Source organism: Onychostoma macrolepis, chromosome 01 (assembly GCF_012432095.1).
Source record: "Onychostoma macrolepis isolate SWU-2019 chromosome 01, ASM1243209v1, whole genome shotgun sequence".
NCBI lineage: Eukaryota > Metazoa > Chordata > Actinopteri > Cypriniformes > Cyprinidae > Onychostoma > Onychostoma macrolepis.
In genome coordinates this window covers 9,581,456-9,606,687 of record NC_081155.1, presented here as the reverse complement: position 1 = coordinate 9,606,687, position 25,232 = coordinate 9,581,456, and the positions used below count along the sequence as shown (strand labels likewise).

Below are 25,232 nucleotides of genomic sequence, written 5' to 3'. Positions count from 1 at the left end.
TTTCTTCTTTCAGACGAATCCAATCGGAATGATATTAAAAAATTTCCTGGCTAATCCAAACTTTATAATGGCAGTGGGTGGTTGTTTCTGTTCAACAGTCCAAAGTGCAATAAAGTGCATCCATCCATAATAAAACATGCCTCACACGTCTCTGGGGGGTGAATAAAGGCTTTCTGTAGCGAATCAATGTGTTCTTGTAAGAAAAATATCCAAATTTAAAACGTTATAAACACTTTTCTCTAGCTTGCGCTAAATGTTGTACGTGGAAGCCTTTCCGGGCGGATGACGCAGGACGTCGGTGTAGTGCATGCACCGGTGAGAAATGACGAAAGCGGAAGAGCAGAGAGCAAAACAAACGAATCACAAATTAGAAATACAAAACAAGGATTTGTAAAGAGAAATGTCGGAGGATTGCGATGTAAGCCAAGAAGAGAGTGGTTTGTCTTTGCTAAAGTAAGGAAAATTTTCTTCCTTTGCTCCTGTAAACAAACATTGGTTCTCGTGAGACTAGCATATTTCACTGGAGCCAAAACTTCACCAAAGTCCTAAGTCATCCACCCGGAATGGTTTGCGCACACGACAGTTAGCGCAAGCTAGAGGAAAGTGTTTGTTTTAAATATGGATATTTTTCTAACAAAAACACATTGATTCACTACAGGAGGCCTTTATTCACTCCCCAGAGCCATGTGAGGCACTGTTTATTATGGATAGATGCACTTTATTGCACTTCTTTTGGACTGTTGAACAGCAACACCCAATCACTGCTATTATAAAGCTCGGAAATGCCAGGATAATAAAACTCAGATTGGATTCTTTTGAAAGAAGAAAGTCATCTAGGATGACTTGAGGGTGAGTAAAACATGGGCTAATTTTAATTTTTGTATGAACTAACCCTTTAATTTTCATTTTTGGGTGAACTATCCCTTTAAGGAAAAGCATTTAATTCACTGTAAATGTATATTGTAAAAAGAAAGTCAGTCTTACTAGAAAATGGGTCTTCTAACGACAGAGACAAAGTCACAATTCCAAGTGCACATTGATCTCTCTGCACTGAGGTTGGACGACTCCTATCAAAATTAATGCACATAAATGGGACAGCACATAAATAAACGACAGTCCAAGCATATCAAAAACTTACAGTTTATATATATATATATATATATTAGAAATAAATCAGACTCTTTATTATTAATGTTTTTTTTTTTTTAAATAAACATGACAATCAATAATCTTAAAATGTGCAATTGTGGCTTACCCATGTATTGGTGGCTTCATACTCTTCAAGCACATCATCTTCTTTTGATTTTTCTGTTAAGCCAGCATGAACCATCTGTAACAATATTAAAGAACTAGTTTACTAAAAATTGTAATTCCAAACCCATAGGACACTTTTGCTGAATACAAAACACAATTTAATGCTTAAAGATAATAAGATAATAAAGTGTCTAAAGTAGTTAATTGCAACTCATGTGCCATTCTTCAAGACTTGTGAGGGCACAAAATCACTTTGAATGATGAACAATGTAAGTCACTCAGTATAGAGAGTTTGAGTTTACTGAAAGTGTTATTTTCAAATTAATTCAATGAAAACAGCACTCAAATCCAATATAAGGACACATCAAAATTCACATCAATTCATGCTTAATGAAATCACAAAAATTGGTCATAAGACACTAGAACAAATGACTTATATTGTCATTTAGATTTGGGTAGTTTACAGTGGTTTGATTTGACAATATGACGTTGCAATATACATAAATGAGGTAAAACACTTCCCTTCAAATGTCATCTGTGAGAAACGTTTCGGATCGTTTAGGCGCGCACATCTATAGATATTGTCATAAAGTAATATTATTTTATAAAATGCATATCGTAAATGAAGTAAAACACTTACTTTTGGCGTTTTCCTCGTTAAAACCAACTTCCTCATCTGCTCGCACCGCGAGAGAAAGAAAATATCTCTCTAAAAAAAACATTTAGGAGAGCACAACACATAAGTATGGCTATAAATTAATATGATGTTATAAAATACATATTTTAAATGAGATTAAAACACTTACTTTCGGATATTCCCTTTTAGAAAAGTCCTCTGTTCCGCATCGCGAGTGAAAGGAAATTGATAAACGTTTTTAGGCGCACCCACATTGAAATAATTATAAAACGATATGATATTACAAAACACACTTTGTGAGTAGGATTAAACACTTTATATCGCTGTTTTCCGTCCTAATATGCTCCGCATCGCAAGCAAAGAAAATGGCGTCTGTGAAAAATATTTCAGACAGATTAGGCTCGCACACGAGAAAATGTCCCGGATGTCACTAATAACTCTCAACAGTGTTAATGAGGGTAATTCTCCGTATTAACACCGGCCAGAGGGTGCCGTTTACTCTAGCTAGTGTTAATCCTTTAAAATTCAACACCACAACTTTAACTCTTTACTCTAAAAGTCCTTAACACTGGGATTTCAACACTGGAGATTTTAGGAACATATTAAAGTGAGATGCAGTTGCACTCGAGAGGTAAATGTGTGTTACATATAGAAAATGTTGCTGTTACTTACCATCCACCTGTACTGCACATTTTTTTATTTTGCATATTTTTAAAAATCTAATTACAGCAAATGACAGACTAACCTGGTGGGTACACAAGAAGCACAATGAGCACTAGGGTTGACCCAAATTTAAAACTCTCTCCCCATTCCATCCAAGATATGCATGACTTTATTTCTCTTGTTGAACATGTACAAACATTTCAAGGATTATTCCTCAGCTCTGTAGGTCTATGCTATGCAAGTAAATGGTGTCCAGAACTTTTAAGCCCCAAGGGACGACATGAGGCCAAGTAAATTAGACTTTATTAATATTTTTAGACAAAGTATTCCTTTTGAAAACCACAACTACTGAACCTGAACTAGACTAAAAAGTGATCCTAAAACACATTAACATATTTCATATTTATTTAACTGATTATTAGTAGTATAAAATAAAAAGTAAAAATTATTTGAACCATGTTTTAATTATGTTACAATGTGGATTAGGAGGTTTTAGGAGAGGTGTTCTAATACTTTTGAAAATGTACCTTATTCTTTAGAAAACTATCCTAAATCTATTTACAAACGTTTATAACATTTACACTTTATAAATCAGTGCAGTCCAAAACATAAAAAAATTACATTGCCAAGCAATTAAGTTGCATTACCTGCTTACGGTCTTTGGTATCCATAACCTGCAGAGCAAATTGTAGTTGTTTGTAGAAAATATATATTGTAAGCTGTGTGTGGTACTAAAAAAATGTTGTACAAAAGCCACCAATAAAATGCACTTTTCACAGTTTGTAATTCTTTCTACAAAACAAACAAAAATTGTGCAACACGCTTACCTTTTCCACTCATCTACAATAACGCTGAAACTCGTCGTCTTTGTTTTTTTGACGGATCACAACAAAAGTCACCCACTACTGCCACCAGGAGCACGAACCGATACTACAACCCACATGACATTAAATAAACCAATCAAAATCTTCTGTTGGTTTGTACAGCCCACTTGCAGCTTATGTCCCACCTACTTGCGGCTGGCCCACCCATTTGCAGCTGGCTCCGACCTCCGTTTATACCCATCTGATTTTGTGAACCACTTGGCTGAAAAGTTGAAAAGCTTCATGAAGCTTCATCTGGCCATCACTACTTTTGAGCTTATATTTCTCTTCCTCTCTGATCACTTCAGTCTGATAAACCTGCTCTCTGCTGTGTCCTGCTGGACTGGAGGAAATCTCTCCATACAGCAATAAAACAGATACACAAGAATGAAGTACAATATGAAATGAAAACAAACATCCCAAGTTTACAATGGTAATGTTGGTTATTGAACATTTTATTCAAACAGAAAGCAATTCAACTCAAAAGCAGTTTAAAAGACACTCAATATCAGAATAACAGGGAAAATAAACAATGCAACTGGACACGTTGGACTTGATTGTCTCCTCAACACCTCAGACCAACAAATGAGAAACAGGATATCATCTAGAAAAGATTATAATGAGCTGCTTGTGATGGAGCAAAATATTAATGCGTCAGAATGCGTCAATAAGAATGTTTATGTTAGAAGCAAAACCACAAGATGGGATGAACCCTATTTTTCACAAATGCCTTTTATCTTATCTGAGCATTTGCGATCATTCCAGCTGTTCAGGGTCTCTCTTTTATAATTCAGTTCAATACAGTCTTCATCTCCATTGTAGTTATTCGGCTCACCTTTGAACCAAAACCTGATTAACATGTATCAGATGTTCAGTTTTTCAGGAAAACAATTTTTTAAGAGTAAACTAAAGTAATTTAGTTGAAGTTTGATTAGAAGTGAAAATAAAAATAAAAGAGAGAAGAAGATATTTCTTTATCAAATTGACAGTTTTTAAAGCGGCTTTACTTGTGGTTGTTTAGTATTCAGAAGGTTTTCTGAAGGTTGTGATGGCCTCATTTTATAATGAGAATCAAAAACACTAAAACAAACAAACACACAGTGATTTTTAGCACTTACCCTTGTTTCAGTGGTGAATTATTCACCCATTTCATGATGCCCTCCTGCTCTGTGTCAGACAAACCAATCCACACTCTCTCCGTGGTGAATGAAGATATGTGTCTCTGTGTGTGAATAGGAATAACAAGGAATAAGTGTGATTCCTCTCATTCATTAATAGACACTCACACAGACTGACCTGCTTCTCTTCAGTGTTGATAATGACCAGATCACCACCACGATCCCTGCAGTACTGCCTGCTGTCAGACCAGTTCTTCAACTCAATGGACATGAAAAAACAACCTGAACCATGCAAAAGCCCGCACTTTATAAAACTCTCTACATGAAAGATACAAAAGAAACAACATCATAAAAACACATGCATACTGACCTCGTTTAGACGCTTCTTTCTTTAGTTCTTCACTTAGAGAAGTGACTTTGCTTTCTAACTCCAGTTTCTTCTGACTGAAAGAGTTGAAGTTGTTCTGCAGTTGGTGTTTTTCAGTCATTAGATCAGTGTACTTGTCTTGTAAGCTGTTGATGGTTTGATTGAACTCTTCAACTGTGTTCTTGTAACTCTTTATCAGGTCTCTCTCTGCTGTGATGGTGATGTGCTGCAGTATGATGAAGATCAGCAGAAGAACACAAATGAGCCCGAGACCCACTGTGATCAACACCAAACAACTACTTCCTCCTGAGGAACAAGACACAAAACACACAAATATCCGTTAATACTCTTCGTGTTATTAGAAATTAAGTTTCAAATCAACCTCTGTAAGGGTAATCTTCTATTGCTTTTGGTAATAGACATGTCTTTTTATGTTTAATAAGTATATTTTTATGTCATGTGGAAGTGCTATGATGAAATTTGCGAACAAGAACACTTTGAAAAAATTAACAAAAATAAGTCTATGTTAATACACTTTTAACAACACCATCTGCAAAATCACGTCAGCTTTAAAGTAATTTTCTTTTCTTACTGCGCTTTAGATCTTTTCCTTCATCCTGGCCGTGACTCTTGAGTTTGAGGTCCATTTGTGTTCTGAATATCTCTGCGTTCAACATTTTCATAAATAGCCTCTAACTCCATTATTCACTGTATCTGACAGTACGTCTTCACAGTGATCTGTGATATTAAAAATGCTGGTAGTATTTTTAAGAGTGTTAAGTCTACAGAGGAAGTGGTTTCATTTCACACTGGCCTTTGGTGAGAATAAAGTCCTCAAGTCACAATTAAAAACTCTGAGCTGTACTACCATGTTTGTGTTTTGTACATTCAGCCACATGTTTTCAGCTTCAAAAGCCAACAAGAGGAGTCTGTGAACAATCAAATGAATTCAAACATTATTACACAGGCCAAATTGGACCTTTATATTGATGATGCAGGAAACACAGCAGTAAGAGCTCTGGATCTGATGGGTTTTTTTTTTTTTTTAAATCTCTCTCTGATCACTTCAGACTGATAAACCTGCTTTCTGCTGCGCCCTGCTGGACTGGAGGAAAGCTCCTCCATACCACAATAAAGCCGATACACAAGGAGGAAGTATGGAATGAAAACAAAAATGCCAAGTTTACTATGGTAATGATGGTAATTGAACATTTTATTCAAAGATAAATAATTTCAACTCAAGCAGTTTCACAGACACTATTTATGAATATTAGAATAACGGTGAATCATGGCAATCTAGAATCAAGGGGTAGAATCAGCAGAGTAAGTTTAAGAGGAACCACACCGAGACCTTGGTCACTTGGTATCCTCTTTGAAGCAGTGTAATTATTTACCATTTTTTTACCTGAAGAATTTGTTTTTGCACCTTTCTACAGGCACACTTGGGCTTATAGACAAAATATTAAGAAATACACAGGTTGACAGTGTCACAGATACTTGTAGAAAAGGGAAGAGAAATGTAGCAGTCAGACTATAATAAACAGAGATAATAAAGTAATGAATAGAAGGAGCCAACCCCAGAAGGAGGAACCAGATAAGAAACAGATGAGCTACGTAATCAGTACCCATAACAACAAATAACCCACATAGCAACTGTCATCTGGCCCAGCTCTGGGCCAAACAGGCAGTTACACTCTGCCCACATGCAACAAAGAATTACGGCCCTTGTGTGGCCCAGATCTGGAATACAGACATGAGCTATAACTGGGCAAAATCTCAGCCAAATAGTACACTGTTAGACATTTCTGTAATTTCCACAGTTATATACTGTATATCACCCAGTGTAATACTGCAAATTCCCTTTACAGTAAATAACTGTAATACCCTTTGCATCATGGGAATTTTCTGTGACGTCAGAGCCCACATACAGAGACTTATTGTATTTTTTAAAATTGCTGTATATACTGTAACGTCTCTTTGGCGCCATTATACTGAGGTCGTTTTATTTTCCTCATTTCTTACATTTGGATTGACACAATTTGCTCTACATCGTGTCTAACAGGCTGCAACAGCTTGGGACTGACTACTGGACGCCTTACATCGCTTGTAATGATTGGAAAATCCGTTTGTACTTTGTCTCAGAAACAGCGCGAGCGCTTGGAGTACATCTGCACGTCAGAAATATACCAGGGCATCACATTACTGTCCGCATCCACTATAGATAGTATATATAATGGGTTTTATATTGTTGTCTGTTGTCGAGTTGCGCCGCGCGCCACGCCACTCGCGTCCGAGGAAGACACGGAACCCACGAGTGTGGGAGAGCTCTGGAGAACATCTACGCTGTGTGTCGATGCACCTTAAGAGAGAATAAGACCAGCAAGCAAGGTAAAAATATATGTATGTTCGTGTAAGATTTTTGCACACCAGTTTACCTAACATTAACATTTGGGTTCAGCGCAGCCCTTCAGATACAAGGCGATTTGCGCTATGCTCGCCAGAGCGAAGTAGGCGGAGTTTTCAAAATTTTTTAGCGGGAGTTCTATACGTCTAGTCATTGGATTGTTGTTCCACCTTTCGGTCAGCAGCAAAACATGTATCTGTCCCGTGCTAACTTTAAACACACCTGACATGCCAACTTGAATAGAGATGTGTCTCCATGACACAGCTTTTCTCCCGATGTCCCTATACGACCGCAAACTTGTATCGTATAGCTCTGGAAATTCAGACACACAGAGAATCAACTGTTCATCCATTTTGAGTTTGGCGCTTGTTTGGATGCCCCGTTTGTATTGGCTGCGCGGGGAAACGTCACAGAGCGCAGCGGCAAAAGTTGAACTATTTTTAACTTTGACCGCGGCCCGCGCGCAAGCTCGCCGCTGGTGTGCTCCGGTGCGCGTGCGCTTTGGTCGGCGCAGCAACTGACCGCCTTCGCGCCGCGCAAGCCATTGAAATGAATGGGTTTCATAGCGCAGCGCAGCGCATTCCGCGTCCTGTGTGAAAGCCCTTACTCGTCAACATGGCGGTTACAGAACTTTACCATGGTAAAACTGCGCTGTCGTTTCAAACGACTTTTGTCAGCTTATTGAATTAAGTTACCGAATTAAAATTGTTTTTAACAAGCAGATTAACTAATGTGAAATTTAGTTCAGGTGTTAGTTAATGTTGGCCAGTAGCCTGAGAAAATAAAATCGTATGTTAGCTAAGTTAAACTAGTTTCATGGCTAGCTGCCTTTCTAGTTTTAGAATTAGTTTGTTATAGTTTTTAATGGAATTTAAGATTTACTGCATTTTTTTTTTTTTGTATTTGTTTTAAAGGCAACTGCAATGAAGCATCAATAAAGACATGAGCAGGTCACCCAGTCAACACGTGAGGTCACGCGATGATCACAGTGACATCACACCATTCTCATACGGTGATCCTCACAGTGTGAGTAATATATGAGCTCATTGTGAACTCAAAATGTTGAGCAGGTTGAGAGGAGGCAGATCAAATATCAGTCGCTGGGGGACATTCTACTTCCTGTTTCTCAACACTATCACAGAGATATCACAGTGGTGTCACATGATCAGCTCATGAGTGCACGCCCAGCTAACAGATTTCTGTTATAAGATACAAGTGAAACATACGTTACCATCATGGTGAGTAGTGTTTGCTTTAGTTGGGCTCTTGACCCTTGACTTTATAATGTTATATATTTTTGGGGGCTGCTGTAACTGTGTTTGTAAAGCACATTTGTTATGGCAAGAAAAACCAAAAAGAGACTGCAACCAGTTGATACTGGTTTGTTATTGATGATAACACAGTCATCACCTAGACTCAATATGCAGTCTTGGTGAGGTTTTATTAATCAATAGTTTCTAAATATAAAAGCTCTGTGATTATACAGTATAGGACCCAGCAGTCTCATCAGTTATGAAGGATAAACGCATAAAACACAAACATTAACTATCCTCTCATTTAAAAACAAAGAGAGACATCAAGAATCAGTGTATGAATCTCAACAATGGTGACAATCAAAAGTTTCATGTTGCAATGCATGCTGGGTACCTAGTATCTGTGCAGTGAGTGCACTTTGACCTCACTTTAGTATGAGCACACAGTGAGGACGCTGTGAGGTTACACTTTTAGCTCACTGTTACCTCACATTGTGACCTCATCACGAGTATCCTGTGAGATCAGGGTGAGATCACTGTGAGATCAAATTGTTGACTGGGTAGTTTACTGTGATTGTGTTCTCAACACTTCAGAGCAACAAACGAGACTCGTGATAACAGTAGAATAAGATCATATTAATATAGAGCTATAGAGCTATTATATATATAATTAAATTATTGTTGAATATACTGCAGAAGATTGAAACATGTAAATATCTTATTTGGTAGAAAAACACTTTAGCATCACTTCGCCCTGCTGGACTGGAGGAAACCTCTCCATAGAGCCATAGAGCAATGCAAATAAAAAAGCAGTTTACTATGGTAGTTTACAATTTTATTCAAAGAGAAAGCAAATTAACTCAAAAGCAGTTTTATGAACACTCAATATCAGAATAATATGGTAAGTTACAGCAATCTGAACACTGTAGTTTACTGGGACTGTCACCTCAACACTTCAGTCGGACAAACGAGACTCATGATAACAGTAGAATAAGATCATATTAATATAGAGCTGCTTGTGATGGAGCAAAACATGAACAAATCAGAGGTTTAGTGTTCCATAACCATAATTCACATAATAAGAAACAGGATATTTTATTTGTTTATTATAGCTAAGAGAATAGTGATCATCAGCTGGAAATGTTGTACATTTTGCAGAAATTTTGCAATCACAATAAGAATAATTCCATGAGATAATATAAGCAAAACAAAACAAGACGAGATGAATCTTATTTCTCACAAATCCCTTTTCTCTTCTCTGAACATGGGAGATCATTCCAGTTGTTCAGGGTGGAAGAAAAAACCATAATTTCAACACAGTCCTCATTTCCATGTTCGTCATTCGGCTCACCTTCAAACCAAAACCTGAACATGGATCAAATTTTAAATTATTCAGAATCCCATATTTTCAGTTATTACATCCCCAAGGTTTTCTCATTTAGGATCCAGGAAATAAGCAGATACTGAAATAAACATATATAATGTGTATTTAACAAATGGAAAAGTCACAAATAATTCATTATAAAATAGCCAACATTATTCATAGCACAACAAAAGCAAGTTTCACGAGTAAGTTAAAGTAGTACAGAAATGAAAATGCAGAAAACTAAAACAGAGAAAATAGGTTTTCCAATACAATTTATTTTATTTTACAAATTTTACAATTTTACAATTGTGGCTGTTTTAGAAAAGATGTCTTTAGTTGTTTTCTGAAGGTTGTGATGGTCTTATTTTTATAATGAGAATACAAAAGACTGAAATAAATCAGCAGTGGTTTTCTGTGAGTGTTTTAGCTCTTACCCTTGTTTCAGTGTTGAATTATCCACCCATGTCAAATTGCCCTCGTTCTCTCTGTCAGACAAACCAATCCACGCTCTCTCACTGAGTCTGACTAGTGACGACATGAGCCTCTGTGTGTGAATAAAAACAGGAATACATTAAGTGTGATTCTCTCATTCATTAACAGACATAAACTCACTCACATAAACTCACCTGCTTCTCTTCAGTGTTGATAATGACCAAATCACCACCACGATCCCTGCAGTACTTCCTGCTGTCAGACCAGCTCATCGCCTTTTTGGAAACGAACAAGCCATCTAGACTACACTGATTTCCTAATAGAGACACACTTTTTTTAAAACTCTATACATAAAAGGATAACGAAAACTTTGGTGGTGGTGGTGGTGGGGGGGGTGGGGGGGTGGGGTGGATACTCATACAAAAACAGATTTATACCAACCTCCTTTAGAAACATTCTTCTTCAGTTCATCACTCAGAGTCGTGACTTTGCGTTCAAAATCCAGATTCCTCTGACCCAGAGAGTCAAAATCTCTCTGTAACTGGCTTTTCTCAGCAGTGAGATCATTGACTCTGGTCTCCAGCTCCAGCTTGTTGTTCTGCAGTTGGTGTTTTTCAGTCATTAGATCAGTGTAATTGTCTTGTAAGCTGTTGATGGTTTGATTGAACTCTTCAACTGTGTTCTTGTGACTGTTTATCAGGTCTCTCTCTGCTGTGATGGTGATGTTCTGCAGTATGATGAAGACCAGCAGAAGAACACAAATGAGCCCGAGACCCACTGCGATCAACACCAAACATCTACTTCCTCCTGACAAACAGGACATAAAACACAAATATCAGTTAATACACTTTGCATTATTAGAAATTATGTTTCACTTCAGGCTTTTTAGATAATCTACCCTTGTCTTTAGATAACAGACATGCCTTTTTACATTATTTTATAATCACAGTGATTGAGATACTTTGATATATCAGCATAATTGTGTTATCGGAAAATTTCAGTTGACCAAAAAATAGACAGAAATATTATTTTGTTTTAATATATTTAATATTTTAATGTAATTATTTTGTGTTAATATATTTAATACAAATGTAGAAACTTATTGTTGAGAAAACGGTGACTGAAATTGAACATTTAACAGTTCTCATTTCCTCAAACATTACTAAAACTGTTTCTGCTTCAAATGAAACTTTCTACTTACTGCACTGTATAGCTTTTCCTTTAGCCTGGATGTAACTCAGTGTTCGAGGTCCAGTAGTGTCTTCATCACTTTCATAAAAGGCCTCAAATTCCATGTTTTGCTCCTGTGTCTTGCCGTACATTTTCACTGATGAGTTGTGATCTTAAGAATGATGACTACTTTTAGCCTAATATTGCTAAATTTACACGGGAAGTGATTTCATTTGACTCTGGCTTTTAATAAGGATATAAACTTCCAGTCTGAAACTCTCCTCAGACACAGCCACATGTACGGAATTACACAACTATGTTAGCAGCTACAAAATCCAACAAGAGGAATCTGTGACCACCGAAAGACCACCCTAAGCAGGTCTAACTGGACCTTTATTTTTGATGACAATTAACTGAATGGGGGTAATAATGGACATAATAATAATTTACATTAATGAGGATGTATTCTAGGTAATTGACAGATCTTTTCTTCCATATTGTGACGTACATCTGAGTTTAATACATGACCAAAAACATCAATGCTTTGGTTGTTCTTTGGCTGTGGAGAATATCTTAATAGTTTTTTTTGTTTTTGTTTTGTTTTTTCAGAAGAATAAAGTGACTTTGGTGTCATCTGATTGTATGGGGGTCTTGTTGAAGTGGTACATGTCTGTGTTTTGAGTTTCTGTTGTGACCTAGTGTTGCCCGTGTCTTGATGAGTTCATTGTTTCCACCTGTTGTGTCATTAATTATCCCATTAGTCCCTGTGTTCTTAAGTCCTGAGTTCACCCCAGGTCATTTGCCAGTTATTGTCTATGTTACACGTTTGCTTGTATGATTCCTGGGTTTTCCTGCCTGTTTCTGAGATTTCTTTTCAACTATTAGACTGTTCTTTTGCATTCCCTGCTCTCCGTGAGTTTGATCTGCCAGAGACTTGTAACACGAAGTCTCACGACCAGAATATGCCAGGTTTTAAACCAGGGGTGTCAAACCCTGCAGAGCTTAGTTTCAATCCTGCTCCAACACACAAACCATGCAGTTTTCAAATAAACCTGACTTGATTAGCTGGATCAGGTGTGTTTAATTTGCAACCAAACTCTGCAGGGTTCTGGCCCTCCAGGAACTAAGTTTGACACTCCTGCTTTAAATTATTCAGAATCCCAAATGCTCAATTCTATCAGCACCAAGATTTAAAAAATAAAATTAAATGAAAATTAAATATGCTTTTTAAATAATTTTTTACATAATTTCATGTTCCAGTTATACTCAATATTAACACATTTTCAGATTAAATAAACAAACATTACTTACACTATCAAGAAAACAATCACAACAGCCAATATAACTCTATTTTTTATTTTTATAATAACAATGCAATTATTGTTCTATTTATTGTAACGAAGTAATGTACGTATATTTCTCATCCAGTTTTTGCTTTTTAAGCATTTTTGCATTTATTTCAAAATAATTATTAAAGAATATTAAATAATATAAAATATAAGGTGCATTTCATTTCTTAACTGATGTTCAGCTTTTCTTTTACGAGTCAACTCTCTCTCAGATCATCAGTCATCAAAGCTCGGTAAGCACTGCAGGAACAGGGGCCAAAAGTCTTTAAACAGAACGTGTGAAATTTGAGCATGTCAATACGCTCTGTTTTTCCGCCTTAATGCAACAACACATTCATCAGCCAATGGAGTTGCTGTATTTGAGACTATATTTGTATATGTAACACAGTGGTACGTTTGCAACACATCAGATGTCATGTTTATTTATTTGTAACAAGTATAGGCCTAATATTTGCATTGTTTCCTTTTAGTGTTTTTTTCTCATCTGTTTTCTGAGTAGACACTGACTTCTCCCTCGAATTCTTGGAAGAAAAACGCCCTTTTCAGTAATGCAAAGATAAGTTAATCAGAAGCTATAGCAGAAGTGAAAGTGCAGAAATGTGAAGTCAAGAGTACTTATCTTTTAGTAAAATATATTTATGGTTGTGGTTTTTAAAAGAGCTGTCTTCAGCAGTTTAAAGGAATAAAGCAAAAGAAGGAAAAATGAGTTGAAATATTTTAGAATTTAAACTAATACAAATTACATATATTTTTAAAAGTATGCTTAATTTTTTTGAAAACAACTCTGTTATTTCTTCTTGTCTCGTCACATTGAGTTATGAAAAACACTAATTAGTTGAGAGCCTGCCTATAGGATAGTTTATATAGACTGTATATGGGTCATTCTATGAAATCTGTGCCTTTTGCGTCCCTAAGAAATAATCAAACATAGACTTAATATAACAACAAATAAATGTGCTTTCATCAATATTAGATAAAAAGTCAATAAAATATTATTTTAAATAATTTAAATAGCATTTATGCCAGTAAGGGTAAGGTTTTTGGCCTGTCCCACACCATGATTTTTATTTTGCAAAATGAAGGCAAAATGATATAAAAATCATATTTGCATATTGTTCTAAATACAGTCTCATTGTTAAGCAATGTTTTTGGCATAATTATGCATTTTTTTTCTATAAAACATAACTCATTTTATTGGTGTCCCCTGGTTTCATATCAGCACTGTTCCCCTCATCAAAAAACCCTTGTAAAATAATGTACATTCACGTGACATCATTTCTAGGAGGTTACATCATCTCTTAACCAGGGTTCCTACATTTAAAAGACAAGCATGTTTCTCTCACTCCTCTATAATGTTCTATTTTTGACGATTTATGAATTTTGACTGAGGGCGGACATCATGCAGTGTCAATGATGTTCCATTTTTAAAATGTAAATGTAAACAATTATTCTTTAATCAATATCTACAAGTAAAATCCTTTCAAAGTGTACAATATGTGCTTTTGTGAACTTGACCATTCAAAACCAAACTACTCAAACCTGTTACTGTCAACCTGTTACTTTTCAGGGTAACAGGTTTTGACATGTGGGTAACAGGGATAACAGATTAGGTGTAACTCTGTTTTTAAAGATTGTCTGTGTAAAATGCAAACATGTTTAAAGTTCACCCTGGCAGTTTTATTGAGCTAATGCCTATATTATTCAGTGGCATATGAGCATGAGTTACATTTTATTTAGTATTATTGGTATTGTTTCTATTACTATTACTATTTTTATTTTTATTAATGACCGGATAGGATGATCAGTCTCAATAAAGTTCTCAATTTTTTTTCATAACTCATAGTCAATAATGTATCCTTGTAAATTAAATTACAAACAAGAGCAGCAATGTGACTGTAGACCTTCACTCAGTCTTGCAGTGTTCAAGAAAGTCAAGATCTTGGTCTGGTTTCAGATGATCACAGAAAGACCATCTGATCATCTTCTTTGCCTAATAATTGAAACAGATCAGTATATTTTAAGTTCTGTGAGGGGACACAGACAAACAGATGGAACGTATTATCTAATTACAACACCCTTAAAACATTAGATCTCCTAGAAATGTAATGTGCTAAATCAAAAGTGAACTGACTTAAACTGAAAAATTTACTGTGCCAAGTAAGTGCAAAACAATATAATGTAATTTAAAATTGCACAACTACAGTATACAGTATTATGCAAACAAATATGTGCAGTGTGCTGAAGAATGTGTCTCATGTCATCCCTGTTACTCTGGTCAGTCCTGTGACTATGACGTCAACCCTGTTACTGTCATTAATTTCATAAAAATTGTAAAAATTATATTTGATACAGCCTTCCAGGTTTTTTTTTTTTTACACTGAGCAAGTACACACAAAAACAGCCAAACAATTGACCCTTCGCAAAGACCCGCCCCCCTTAGTAACTGTTGCTATGTCCAACAAACCATGGCGCTCTCACGGCACACATCATGTTCTCACACAGTGAAAAATACATTGCAGAACAAAGAGGAAACTGACATTAGGAATGAAATAAAGTATCAGCTTTCAAATTTTGTCATTTTGTAAGAAATCCCAACAATGAATATTGTTTTGTGGCTCTTTAATATGTCTTGACAGATCGTGCCTCATGATAATCTCTTCAACTTTACTAGTTATACCACAGAATAAACATGAATGAACATCAGAAGGTATCTTGTTTCAACCACAGAAAGGCGTCAGTACATAACATTTTTCAAGTTCAAGTCCACTGACGTTTGCTTGTTGGACAAAATGGCAAATTCTGTGTAGATTGGTCAGATCGCCTGTCAATCAAACTCCCTGCGAAAGGCCAATTATCAATTTAAAAGTGCAGTGTAATTTGTTGATGTTGTGTTGGCCATTAAACAGGAAAGCATCTTCTGAATGTCTGGTGTACACTGATTTTTTTGCGCACATGTACTGTGATATCCACTTACAGCATTCAATAAACACTAACTCACAAAGCACAAAGCTAAAAGTGGGAATGTGAAAGCTTGAGTAAAGTGATCTGAAAAGTGTAGGAGGAACATTTTACTTTATTAACACATCAGTCTCTCTTCACAATATAACACTGATTAATTGTCAATCAAGGACAACCCAGTCAACAATTTGATCTCACAGTGATGTCACTATGAGCTCACAGGATACTCGTGATGAGGTCACAATGTGAGGTAACAGTGAGCTAAAAGTGTAACCTCACAGCACCCTCACTGTGTGCTCATACTAATGTGAGGTCAAAGTGCACTCACTGCACAGAGACTAGGTATCCAGCATGCATTGCAGCATGAAGCTTTTGATTGTCACCATTGTTGAGATTCATACACTGATTCTTGATGTCTCTCTTTGTGTTTAAATGACATTGTAGTTCAAAACGTTTGTCACTTATCATACTTTTAAAATCCTTCATAAATGATTATGACACTGTTAGTTCCTATACTGTATAATCACAGATCTATTACAAAAACTTTAAATTAATATCTGTTCACAAAGACCGCATACTGAATCTAGGTGATGGTTGCACTGTTATCATCAGTATCAAACCAATATCACCTGGTTGCAGTCTCTTTTTTGGTTTTCCTTGCCATAACAAATGTGCTTTTCAAACACAGTTACAGCAGCCCCAAAAAATATAATGTTATAAAGTCAAGGGTCAAGAGCCCAACTAAAGCAAACACTAATCACCACAATGGTAACGTCAAACAAAACATCATCATCTAAATCTGTTAATTCTCAATAAGTACTTTTGTAGATGTCTGACAGAAATAAGAAACGCTCTGAGGATCACCGTATGAGAATGGTGTGATGTCACTGTGATCATCGCGTGATCTCACGTGTTGACTGGGATGGTAATACAGCTCAGAGTTTTTAATTGTGACTTGAGGACTTTATTCTCACCAAAGGCCAGTGTGAAATGAAACCACTTCCTCTGTAGAACTAACACTCTTGAAAATACTACCAGCATTTTTAATATCACAGATCACTGTGAAGACGTACTATCAGACACAGTGAATAATGGAGTTAGAGGCTATTTATGAAAATGTTGAATGCAGAGTTATTCAGAACACAACTGGACCTCAAACTCAAGAGTCACGGCCAGGATGAAGGAAAAGATCTAAAACGCAGTAAGAAAAGAAAATTACTTTAAAGCTGACATGATTTTGCAGATGGTGTTGTTAAAAGTGTATTAACATACTTATTTTTATTAACTTTTTCAAAGTGTTCTTGTTCGCAAATTTTGTCATAGCACTTCCACATGACATGAAAACATACTTATTAAACATAAAAAGGCATGTCTATTACCAAAAGCAATAGTACAAATAGTAAAAACAATAGCCTCAGCACCCGAAGGGTTATTGATTGAGTGACCAGGCGTCCCGTTTTTCCCGGGAATCACAATTCGTTGTCGATTAACTTAATTCTGCTACAGTTATTACTGTCAGCCGATATAAATAATTGTAATTAATCATAATTAATTGTAATTATTTATATACAATTCCCTTTTAAGCTAATTTGCTACAAGGCTTAATTTGCACACAATACCACCTAGTGGCCAAAGAGTGTAAAACAAGCAGATATATTACAGACAGAGGTGTAAAGTCCAGGGGTCAGAAAGTAAAAGTCCTGCCATATGTTTATTCCACCCATGAACTCAGCAGCTGATTTCACCAGAGGAGGAACCAAGTCATTCCTTTCAAGTCACAAGTCAAACCCCAAGTCCTCAAAGAGTTCAAATTAATGAGATAATTGAGAGACTAATTAAATGATGATTGTGCATTAGTGATGAATACCTTCTGTTATTGAGAATCACAGAGGATCAGATGTTGATGTTTTATTGGTTAAAATGATGCCACCATCATGGAGATCAGTGTTTGCTTTAGTTGTGCTCTTGAACCTTGACTTCCTGTGTTAGATCTCTCTTTGTAACATTGCATATGCTGTTATAAAGCAGAGACATCAGTGAGCAACTTTTAGAAGTTTTCATATGATGAAATAGTCATCAGGCGCTGACATGTTTACATCTAAGCTGTCTTTTTTTTGTTTTACGTTCAGGTTTTGAGTGACCAAGCCTGTTAAACTACAGCATGTGTTGAAACAGTTTTTCTAGTAGTCATGGTGAACAACTTTTAAATCTATGTAATGTATACAAATATTTAAATCCAACACTATTTAGACACACACAGACATCAAGGACCAGCATATGAATCTCAACAATGGTGACAATCAACAAAATGCTTCATGCTGCAATGCATGCTGGGTAACACCATACTAAAATCTCCCATCATGCACTGCAGCATGAATAATTATTGTCACCACTGTTGAGGATCGTATGACAAGTGTTCATGTCTAAAAGCCTGAGTGACATCGTTTTTCTTTTTTCTAATATTTAAGCATAAGGATGATGTTGGTTTAATTGGACTTTTTTTTGTAGTTCTGTGATAGCTGAATGTCAGTCAATAAACCAAAGAGAGAAACCTTCATGATGTTCATTCAAGTGGTTTAATAACAGAAAGTGTGAAGTCATCTGCTTCCTCAAACTTTTAATTCACCAATGTGCAAATGCTTGTTGTAAAGGAATATTACAATTGCTTAAAAGCAAACCACTTTGAGTTATTAAAAGGGTCAAGAGCCCAACTAAATAAAACACTGATCTTCATGATGGTGGCATCATTTTAACCAATAAAACATCAACATCTGATTAACCCTTTTGTGAACCACTTGGCTGAAAAGCTGAAAATTAGTGATGGTGAAATGAAGCTTCATGAAGCATTAAACTTTTCAGCTCTAGGAAGGGTACTGGTCGTCCCAAACGTCTTCCATTTAAGGATTATGGAGGCCACTGTGCTCTTAGGAACCTTGAGTGCAGCAGAAATGTTTTTGTAACCTTGGCCAGATCTGTGCCTTGCCACAATTCTGTCTCTGAGCTCTTCAGGCAGTTCCTTTGACCTCATGATTCTCATTTGCTCTGACATGCACTGTGAGCTGTAAGGTCTTATATAGACAGGTGTGTGGCTTTCCTAATCAAGTCCAGTCAGTATAATCAAACACAGCTGGACTCAGATGAAGGTGTAGAACCATCTCAAGGATGATCAGAAGAAATGGACAGCACCTGAGTTAAATATATGAGTGTCACAGCAAAGGGTCTGAATACTTTGGACCATGTGATATTTAAGTTTTTCTTTTTAATAAATCTGCAAAAATGTCAACAATTATGTGTTTTTCTGTCAATATGGGGTGCTGTGTGTACATTAATGAGGGAAAAAAAATGAACAAATGATTTTAGCAAATGGCTGCAATATAACAAAGAGTGAAAAATTTAAGGGGGTCTGAATACTTTCCGTACCCACTGTATCTTTTCGGAAAGATAGACAGATAGGTAATGGTGGAGGGGTGGCGATATTTGTTAAAAATGAAATTTCACATAGGATTATAGAAGTGAGTGATGAACATGAATCAATCTTAGTAGAGGTGTTCTTAAGAGGACAGTGTATCAAGGTGATTCATTTTTATAATCCTTGCAATAGACTAAGTATGGAAGTGTTAGAAAGTATCTTGGGAATAGGTAGTCAAAAAGTTATATGGTGTGGGGATTTTAATGTGCACAATGTTTTATGGGGAAGTGATAATACTGATCATAATGGCAAGATAATAGAAGAAATGCTGGATTTGAAGGGTTTGGTGTGTATGAATGATGGTAGAGTTACTAGAATTGATTTGGCTCGGGGTAGCTGTTCCTATGTTGATCTAACAATGGTGTCAGAATGAATGACATGGGATGTTTAGGAAGTGATCGCTATGCTAAAATAGGCATAGATGTTAGTGAAAATTTAGAGGAAAAGGTAGGTAGATGGAAATTTAAATCAGCAAATTGGGAAGCTTTTAAATATATTACTGAAGTTAAGTTTCAAGAGTTGAGTATTAATGAGGAAGTGGAGGATATAGAAAAATATAATGAGAAATTATGTGAAGTATTGTACAGTACAGCTGAAGAGGTTATTGGGAAAAGTAAAGGAGAGAAAAGAAAGAAATCAGTACCGTGGTGGACAGAATTATGTAATAAAGCAATAGAAGTCAGAAATAAGGCTTTTAAAAAGGTTAGGAATAAGTTTATATTTGATTACTTTATTTTATAAAAGCACAAGCGAATGGTGAGGGTAATTAGAAATGCTAAAAAGAATTACTGGAGGAATTAGTGTAATACTATAGGAGAAAAGGTTGATGGCAGTGAAGTATGGGGTATGATTAGAAAGATGGGTGGTTTTAAGATAATTTTTGGAATACCTGTTTTAAATAATGGGGAAAGAATAGCTGTGACAAATGCTGATAAGGCAGAAATGTTAGCAGAGGTGTTTGTACTTGTAAAGTACATAGCAATGATAATATATCAGAAGAAATGAAAATGAATACACTGTAAAAAATGTACTGTAGAATTTACAGGATGTTACTGGCAAAAAAGTTGCCAATAAAATCTTGTAAAAATGATGTTAATTGCTGTAAAATGGATTACAGTATAATACTGCAAAGCAAATCACAGTTAATTGCTGTATGTGAAATACAGTAATTTGTAGTATTTTACAGTAACTTTGAATTAAACTTGTAATTTATATTACAGCAATATTTTGTAATCTCACGAAAGTACAGTATTTACCTGGCAACAAAAGTTGCCAATAAAATCCTGTAAATATATTTTACAGCAATATTTTGTAATCTCACTAAAGTACAGTATTTACCTGGCAACAAAAGTTGCCAATAAAATCCTGTAAATACCCTAAATCCAAGATGATGTTGTAATAATTTAACAATGAAAATGCTGCAAAGAATAATTTTAACAGTAAACAGTAAAATACTGATTTAAATGAATTATCATGAGAACTATCTTAATACATTTACAAATGAATAAAAACCAAGTCAAAGATGTTGCAAATAAATATTTATTAAAACTGGCAGAAAGACATTGCAAGGCTTTTACTGGTAAAAATAAAAATGTCAGTCTTTCAACAGTTAAAATCTTATCATAAAAATAACATAGCATCACAAAATAACTACAAATAACTGTTATATCACAAAAAATTCTGAAAAAAGCCAATCAACAGAATTTGTATAATTTTGGTTAAAGGATTAAAATAAAATGCTGGAATCAACATTATACCACAAATTCTGTTGTTTGAGCTTATGTTATATTAAATTTAGAATATTCCTGCAAAAGACAATTTAATAAATACATACTGAAAGTCCATCAACTTTCTGAGATAAGCACACACATGAGGGTTATCCCTCTTCTCTGAGACCTTTCCACTTGTTTTGCCTCTGTATATCCGTCTTGTATCCAGTGAGTGTTGTGATTCCAACAAAACATCTGCACATAAAAACAAGCAGAAGCTTTAGAATAAAGTTCAGTATTGAATGAAACTAGCTCAATAAAATAAATGTAAAAATGCCACTTATACAATACTTAAACTAAATAAGTAACCTTTTTCACAAATGAAATTACTCAAGTAAAACATGTTACCTTTGAAATTAATTCAAGTGTGCAAAAGACGCCTGCTCCCGGGACGCCAGACTGAAGTTGTAATAAGACTGAAAATCCAGACACAAAGTTGAGGTATGAATTCACAACCATGTGACCCTCGAATAGGCCTAGTCAAAAGCCACTGGGTGCACCTGAAATAAATAAATAGAAGCAATAATGTAACTTACAATACAGTATTTCAATATAAAATGTAATCTAAAATACAAGTTTATCAAATGATTTACAAGAGAATTAATAAAAATTAATACATTACCTAATATAATCAGCTTCAGAGAGTCTTGAAGCATCAAACATTTCTCCACATCAGCTGCTATTCTTTGCACCTACAAGAAATAATGAAAATTATCTTGTGATTTAAAAAAAAAAAAATGCATTTACATAAATGAGACCAAAATGAACACCCAAAAAGGCATATAATTTAAAATAAACTTTTACATTTGATTAATAAATTCAATTATAGCAATACATTGTAGAACTGTACCACCAATCAAATTAAATTTATTTTTAAACGTGAAACTAAACCGCCATTAGGTGGCAGCAAATAATTTAATGAGTGAGTCAATTGAGTCATTCATTGAACCGATTCGTTCAGAATGCTGAATCATTCAGTAAAAACACAGCTGAGTTTTGCTTTGATCTTTGTTTGGAACGATTTTCGTTGGTGAAATAAAACAACAGTCAATATTGTGTCTAAAAAGTAAGTAACTTAATGTTAACTAATTGTTTATTGAACTACGTAACATTTGCAATCGTGATAATCAGCAACAGATCACTTGTTATGCTACTTAACAATATCAGATGTTATAAATAAACTCAACAGTTTGAACATTTACCTCATGTTTCTTCCGTGAGTTTGTGTGCGCTGTTAAGGTTATTTGTTTGTTGAATGTAATATTAGCAAAATCAGAATCAGTCTTGCGTTTCGATGCTTCCCTAGTTTTTATTTTTCACTCGAGTTTTAATCAGGCTAACTTGTCTAATCGGGCATGTAAAGATGTATTTCACAAAAAAATTGCCCCGGACAAGTCGAGTACAACTACAGTGGATAGACACAATTTCTCATTTACATGTTGTTTCTAATTATAGTAAGATGTCACGTCAATATGGTACAGTTGAACACATATAAACAAATGAAATTTCACATATTTTGCTGTTCGTCAGTTATTTCGACAGATAGTAGTTAACGTTACTATGATAATCGTTCAAACTGGGCATTACGTTAAAAGTTGGGTAAACACTACTTTAAATGCTCTCAATAAGAAAATTAAACTGCCAAAATGAGAAAAATGCAGCATTTAGCCTAACTATGCTATGATAGCAATTTCCATTTTACTGCACATACCAAGGCCGCTTGTCTAAATGTGTGATAGCAGCAGTGTTGCCAACTTCTTTCAATGGAAAGTAGCTAAAGCCAGTTTGAAAAGTCGCTAAATGTCGCTAAACGACGTCATACGCTAATTAGCATATTCATGACGTCATCACGTTGTATTGCCTTTTACATTGTTTGTCTCTCTGTGCTCACATACTGTATTTTAATGCAGCCAAATTAATAATAACTGTTTTCATTTATATATTTTACTGTTTCTGATGTCAGACAAAAGAATAAAATATGAAATACTGACTGAAACGCTGCCCTTTAAGACTAACGTTACATCTCCCTTTCAAGACAAAATCTGCACAAAAATCCTGATTTATAATTGAGCCGTCTTCTGATTAAATCAAATACACAAAAGACGAGACAATTTCTGTGCTGTGATATCGGCTATATTTGCATGTAAAATTAGAGAAACAACATAATATCTATTTTAACTGAACGCGCTGCTCCTCTCAGCCGCTCGCTGAACAGAGCAGATGCAGAGAAAGAGGTGTGTACGCGCTGACCTCGCGCGTTGCGGCAGTCGGCGATCACAGAGACTCGCTAAGGTTTGTCCAAGAAGTCGCTAGATTTGTCGCTAGTCGCTTTTTTGGAAAAAAAGTCGCTAGGGGGTCTGAAAAGTCGCTAAATCTAGCGACAAAGTCGCTAAGTTGGCAACACTGGATAGCAGGCTATTGTGACATGATATCACTTATACATTAACTTAAATAAATATAAAATGATATATTTCTTAAGTGAATTTACCAGGAATTATGAATAAAGCCTCTAATCTTCAATCGTTCTGGCACTGCTCCAGTCCGCTGGATTTCAGATTTGAACGATGCGCGCGCAATCCCATAATGCCACACTACAGTAAAGTAGTGTAAAAAGCAGGAGCTACAGTGATAACACCTGCTTCTTGTAAATTAATTACAGTTGACATGGAAATATACAGTTAACAACTGTAAAACCTTATTTGACCCATAATGCATTGCGAATTACAGCTACATCTTGTAAAATGTTTAAACAGTAAAATTCTGTAAAATTTTGCTGTAGAAACTACAGCAATTTTTTACAGTGTAGAAAACAAGGTATAAAGCAACATCCAAATATTAAGATGGAGAAACGGCCTTCAAATGAACATCTTAATTTGGAATTCTCACTAAATTAATTAAAGAGAGCTGTTGGAAGAGATAAAAAAAAAAACTTCACCAGGAAAGGATGAGATATATTATATGACGATAAAAAAATGTATCTGATTTTTCTCTGAACGTTTTATTGCGTCTTTTTAATAAAGTGTGGAGATCAGGGAGACTTCCTTCTTCATGGAAATACGGGGCTATTATTCCTGTGTTAAAGCCAGCCAAGAACAAGCATAATGCTGCAAGTTATAGACCTATAGCATTAACATCAAAGCTGTGTGAACTAATGGAACGTATGATTATGTATAGATTGAACTATATGTTAGAAAGGAAAGAGATTATTTCACATACACTCTAAAAAATATTGTTTGGACGCAACAAAAAAAAAATAATGCAACAGTTTGCATCTATTTTTTTGAGTTAAGGCAACTTCTTCTGAAATTAAGTTCAACCAATAAACTATATTGCACTATATATACTTAGAAAATTGTATTAAAACTAACAATTATTAAGTTGAATACTCATAAAAATTAAGTTGTTTTAACTTGTTTTCAATCATGGACACTGGTTACAAAAACATTTACTTAATACAACTGTTCAGGTAAGGGCTGGGGCTGCATATTCCAGGATATATAAAATAGATAATGGTACACCACAAGGAAGTGTGTGCAGTCCAGTATTGTTTAATATCATGCTAAATGATGTTTTCCAAAATGTCAAAATAGATATAGGAAGATCTCTCTATGCTGACGATGGAGCGATGTGGAAAAGAGGTCGTAATGTATCTCATGTGACAAGAGTTATACAATCAGTGGTTAATGGAAAAATGGGCTAACAAATGGAGTTTTCGACTATCAGTGACAAAAACTCAACTAATCTGTTTTGCGAAGATAAATCATATCCCTGAAATAAAAGTGAAGTCATATGGACAAGTAACTGAACAAGTTAAAAATATTAGATATCTAGGAATATGGATGGATTCCAGGTTGAACTTTAGGATACATATTCAGAAGTTGGTAAATAAATGCAAAAAAAGTAATGATATACTGCGATGTTTAACAGGAATGGAATGGGGAGCTAGTAGAAAATCTTTGCAAAGAATATATAATGCATTGATTAGGTCAGCATTTGATTATGGATGCATAATTTATGGATCTGCATCGAAATCCCTGATTAAAAAAGTAGAAACAGTTCAGGCACAATCTTTAAGAATATGTTGTGGAGCTTTCAGATCTTCTCCTATATCAGCCTTACAAGTGGAGGTGGGAGAAATGCCTATAAGTTTATGAAAATTG

At 35.3% G+C, this 25,232-nt stretch overlaps 2 protein-coding genes and 1 long non-coding RNA gene across 4 annotated transcripts; all 3 read right to left on the bottom strand.

Annotated features, from left to right (window-relative positions):
- Window positions 1-3,925: 3,925 nt before the first annotated feature.
- On the bottom strand, window positions 3,926-7,594 carry LOC131522963 (CD209 antigen-like protein 2). The gene is made up of 5 exons (XM_058749294.1): window positions 7,529-7,594; window positions 4,906-5,208; window positions 4,714-4,817; window positions 4,536-4,639; window positions 3,926-4,266 (listed from the first exon to the last, which is right to left on the bottom strand). Exons 1-5 carry the CDS (start codon window positions 7,533-7,535, stop codon window positions 4,131-4,133), a joined length of 654 nt encoding a protein of 217 aa, XP_058605277.1. The 5' UTR covers window positions 7,536-7,594; the 3' UTR covers window positions 3,926-4,130.
- A 1,789-nt stretch (window positions 7,595-9,383) lies between these two features.
- LOC131521866 (C-type lectin domain family 4 member E-like) lies at window positions 9,384-11,799 on the bottom strand. 2 transcript variants are annotated; one of them, XM_058747355.1, is made up of 5 exons: window positions 11,559-11,797; window positions 10,799-11,164; window positions 10,552-10,673; window positions 10,360-10,469; window positions 9,384-9,924 (listed from the first exon to the last, which is right to left on the bottom strand). In XM_058747355.1, exons 1-5 carry the CDS (start codon window positions 11,677-11,679, stop codon window positions 9,789-9,791), a joined length of 855 nt encoding a protein of 284 aa, XP_058603338.1. In that variant the 5' UTR covers window positions 11,680-11,797; the 3' UTR covers window positions 9,384-9,788. The 2 variants fall into 2 exon arrangements, with proteins under 2 accessions (XP_058603338.1, XP_058604081.1); XM_058748098.1 differs by having other exon boundaries at window positions 9,904-10,022; window positions 11,559-11,799.
- A 9,364-nt stretch (window positions 11,800-21,163) lies between these two features.
- On the bottom strand, window positions 21,164-23,635 carry LOC131548837 (uncharacterized). The gene is made up of 4 exons (XR_009273254.1): window positions 23,561-23,635; window positions 21,695-21,764; window positions 21,421-21,572; window positions 21,164-21,267 (listed from the first exon to the last, which is right to left on the bottom strand). It is a non-coding gene; the product is annotated as an uncharacterized LOC131548837 (long non-coding RNA).
- Between the last annotated feature and the right edge of the window lie 1,597 nt (window positions 23,636-25,232).